At 44.8% G+C, this 3,906-nt stretch overlaps 1 protein-coding gene across 1 annotated transcript in view; it reads right to left on the bottom strand.

The window, feature by feature from the left end:
• BSDC1 (BSD domain containing 1) overlaps positions 1 to 3,058 on the bottom strand; it is a 21,449-nt gene extending 18,391 nt beyond the window's left edge. The window contains exon 1 of the mRNA XM_026457186.1: positions 1,840 to 3,058. Coding sequence (XP_026312971.1) covers positions 1,840 to 1,977 — 138 coding nt within the window. The 5' untranslated portion in view covers positions 1,978 to 3,058. The remainder of the gene's footprint in view (positions 1 to 1,839) is intronic.
• Positions 3,059 to 3,906: the final 848 nt, after the last annotated feature.

Below are 3,906 nucleotides of genomic sequence, written 5' to 3'. Positions count from 1 at the left end.
AAAAAAAAAAAAAAAAAAAAAAAAAAAAAAAAAGAAGTTCAATGTGATAAAATGCTACAAAGCCAGCTTAGGCAACACGGGGAAATCCTGTTTCTACAAGTATAAAAATTAGCTGGGCATGGTGATGTGTGCTTGCAGTCCCAGCTGCTCAGGAGGCTGAGGTGGGAGGAGCACCTTAGGAGATGGAGGCTGCCATGAACTGTGATCGCACCACTGCACTCCAGCCTGGAGGACAGAGTGAGACCCTATTTCAAAAGAACAAACTACAAAGAAGGCCCAGCTGCCATGACATTATGTTGTAAATTTAGAAGAAAACACTCCATGAAATAGAAAATACAACGTGGCCAGGCGTGGTGGCTCATGCCTGTAATCTCAGTACTTCAGGGGGCTGAGGTAGGAGGATCACTTGGGCTCAGGGGTTTGAGACCAGCCTGGGCAGAATAGGGAAACCTCGTCTCTACAAAAAAACAAAAAACAAAAAACAAAAATGCCGGGCATGGTAGTGCACGCCTGTGGTCCCTGCTACTACAGATACTAGGGAGGTTGAGGTGGGAGGAACACTTGAGCCCAGAAAGTTGAAGCTGCAGTGAGCTGGGATCATGCCACTGCACTCCAGCCTGAGTGACAGAGTGAGACCGTCTCAAAAAAAAAAAAAAAGAAAGAAAGAAAAGAAAATGCAGCAAAAATACACTACCGTGGCTGTTGCTTTAAGTGCTCTGAAGACACTTCTCTCCCTTTACCTATATATATATTACTAGAAATTAGTCTAAACAACCCAAATGTGGAGATTATGCCTCTAAAAATGCTCTCCACAGCGTTCCTTATTATGCTTGAAAGCTGAAAGGAATCCAAATATGCAACATGAAGGAAATAATGGAATAAATAATGCTATATTCACTTGCAAGAATTTAAAGACATTAAAAATTATGGCTGGCTGGGCACAGTGGCTCACGCCTGTAATCCTAGCACTTTGGGAGACCAAGGTGGGAGAGTCACTTGAGCCCAGGCATTTGAGATCACCCTGGGCAACATAATGAGACCCTGTTTCTACCAAAAAAACATTTTTTTAATTAGTTGGATGTGGTGGTTCACGCCGGTGGTCCCAGCTACTCAGGAGACTGACGTGGAAGGACGCTTGAGCCTGGAAAGTCGAGGCTGCAATGAGCCGTGACTGCGCCACTGAGCCCCAGAGAGAGCTTGGGTGACAGAGTGAGACCCTGTCTCATTAAAAAAAAAAAAAAACAGGGCTGGGCGCGGTGGCTCAAGCCTGTAATCCCAGCACTTTGGGAGGCCAAGATGGGCGGATCACGAGGTCAGGAGTTTGAGACCATCCTGGCTAACTCGGTGAAACCCCGTCTCTACTAAAAAATACAAAAAACTAGCCGGGCGAGGTGGTGGGCACCTGTAGTCCCAGCTACTCGGGAGGCTGAGGCAGGAGAATGGCGTAAACCCGGGAGGCGGAGCTTGCAGTGAGGTAATGATTAGGAAAGATGCTACGTTTGTTGGTGGTTTTTTAAAAGCAGGTTACAAAACCGCATGTATGAAATGTCTTTTTTGTTCAAAAGAAAAAACCAAACTATCTTTACCTATGTTTACAAACAAAAACAAATGTAAGGTTATATACCAATAAGAAATCAGGGGTTCTCTTTGGGTGATGCAATTATGAGTTTAAAAATAATTAACTTGTCCTTGCTTACTGGTATTTTTGGATTTACTATTAATAATATAGCCATATTTATTTTTTGGCCTGAACATGGGTTGCTTTTGTGAGTACAGGTTGGAAGTTAAAGCCCAGGTTACAGATGTTAGGCATCTGTAGGGGAGACTGTCAGTGAATACCTTGGTGCCATCATAGGGCTCAGCTGTGCCAGACGGTGTGCCCATCAGGGTGATGACATCGCAGTCGATGGTTTTGTCTGGCGAGGGGGCAAAGGTGTCTGAGATCACCCCTAGGAAGTCAGACAACCCTTTCTTCATCTTCTCCGTTGCTCCTGAGGAGCCTTCCGTCTGTATAGAGAATGGGCAGAGGAAGCAAGTGCCCCGGCAACAGGCTGCAATCTGAGGTATGGGGGTAAAACATTGGGGCAAAGGTGTACCGTGTGTTGGGGGACCAGGGAGGTGCTCACGACTCTTCACCCATCTCTGGGGCTGGAGAAGGAGTAGGAGGAAGCAAGGGTCCTAAATCCCCCAAGTGGGGCTGCAGAACAGGGCCATGGTAGGCCTGCGTAGATCAGAGTAAAGATCTTTGATTGGCTGTTTCATCAAAATTTTAAGGCCAGTCAGGCTGGTCAAAACTTGGCCAGAGAAGGTCCATGCCATAGACATATCAGCGGGGAAGAGGGCCTATGGGTAGAGTGGTGGAAGAGGTACTAGCTTTGGAGTTAGACAAAGCTAGTCTGAATCCTTGCTCTACCACTTGTTGGTCATGAGACCAAAACCCTTTCTGAACCTGAGTTTCCTTATTGTAAAATGGGGACAAGTATACATCCTTCATAGGGTTACCATGAAGATTAAAAGATAGGGCATGGACAATGCCTGGCACACAGCATACACTTAATAAACTGCAGCATTGTAATATTGCAATTTCATCATCATCATTGCTCAGGAAGTAGAATACTTTGTACAAAAGGCTGGAAACATATGGGCAGGATTAGAACAGATAGCCTTGCCTTGCCTGGGACTAATTGAGGGTCACTATACAGACCACACTGGTCAGAATGCCTTCTAGCAGGCAGGGATAGGGTGCTGAGAACAGGGTCTAAAAACCTCGTGGAAAATTATACTCACTCTTGATTAAGCTGCTGAAGCATTTTAAACCTATAACCTATCATAGTGCCTGGCACATATTGTTACAGGTAACAATATTTGTTGAATTAAAAAAATGAATAAATGAATGAAATAAACAAGTGATATCTCTGCTATTGGCTAGACTTATAGCAGTTCAGCAGGGTTACAACTTGTCATTCATGCTCATCAGTAGCTGTGGTTAGAAGGGAGACAGTATTTTACAAGAGGATTCAGCAAAATAAGCTTGACTAAAAAATTCCAAAACTCATTTTTCATAACATGAGTAATTAATTACAAGATAACTGATTCGGCTGGTGATCAAATTAAGAAGCTGCAATTTGTTCCAATGCTAAAGGGAAAATTGTAATATAAAAAACAGTATGCTTTACCTCACTGGAAACTTCAGAACTTTGCAGGGATATCTTTGACCACAATTTTTCCTTCTCACGCTGACTTTAGAATCTAACCTCCATCTTGTAAGAGGTTTCCACTGTACATTTCTGATTAATAAAAACAGTATTGGGGGAGGGGGACAAGGATTGAAAAACCACCTATGGGGTACTAGTTGGTGATAGGTTCATTAAAAGCCCAAACCTCAGTATATACACAATATTCCCACGTAACAAACCTGCACACGTATCCCCAGAATCTAAAACCAGAAAACAACAAACAAGCCAGGCACGGTGCCTCACACCTGTAATCCCAGCACTTCAGGAGGCCAAAGCAGGTGGATTGCTTAAGCTCAGGAGTTTGAGAACAGCCTGGGCAACAGAGTGAAACCCTATCTCTACAAAAAATACAAAAATGAGCCGGGTGTGGTGGCATGCACCTGTGGTCCCAGCTATTTGGGAGGCTAAGGTGGGAGGATCACTTGAGCCCGGGAGGCAAAGGTTGCAGTGAGCTGAGATCATGCCACTGCACTCCAGCCTGGGTGACAGAGTGAGACCTCATCTCAAAACAACAGCAACCACCAACAAAAAACAGGACCAGTAAGAAAATAAGTTGGCTGGCCGGGCGCGGTGGCTCAAGCCTGTAATCCCAGCACTTTGGGAGGCCGAGACGGGCGGATCATGAGGTCAGGAGATTGAGACCATCCTGGCTAACATGGTGAAACCCCGT

The sequence above is a fragment of the Piliocolobus tephrosceles genome, chromosome 1 (genome assembly GCF_002776525.5).
Source record: "Piliocolobus tephrosceles isolate RC106 chromosome 1, ASM277652v3, whole genome shotgun sequence".
Taxonomy (NCBI): Eukaryota; Metazoa; Chordata; class Mammalia; order Primates; family Cercopithecidae; genus Piliocolobus; species Piliocolobus tephrosceles.
Note: the sequence above shows the minus strand (reverse complement) of the source record. Positions and strands in the feature narration are given on the sequence as shown.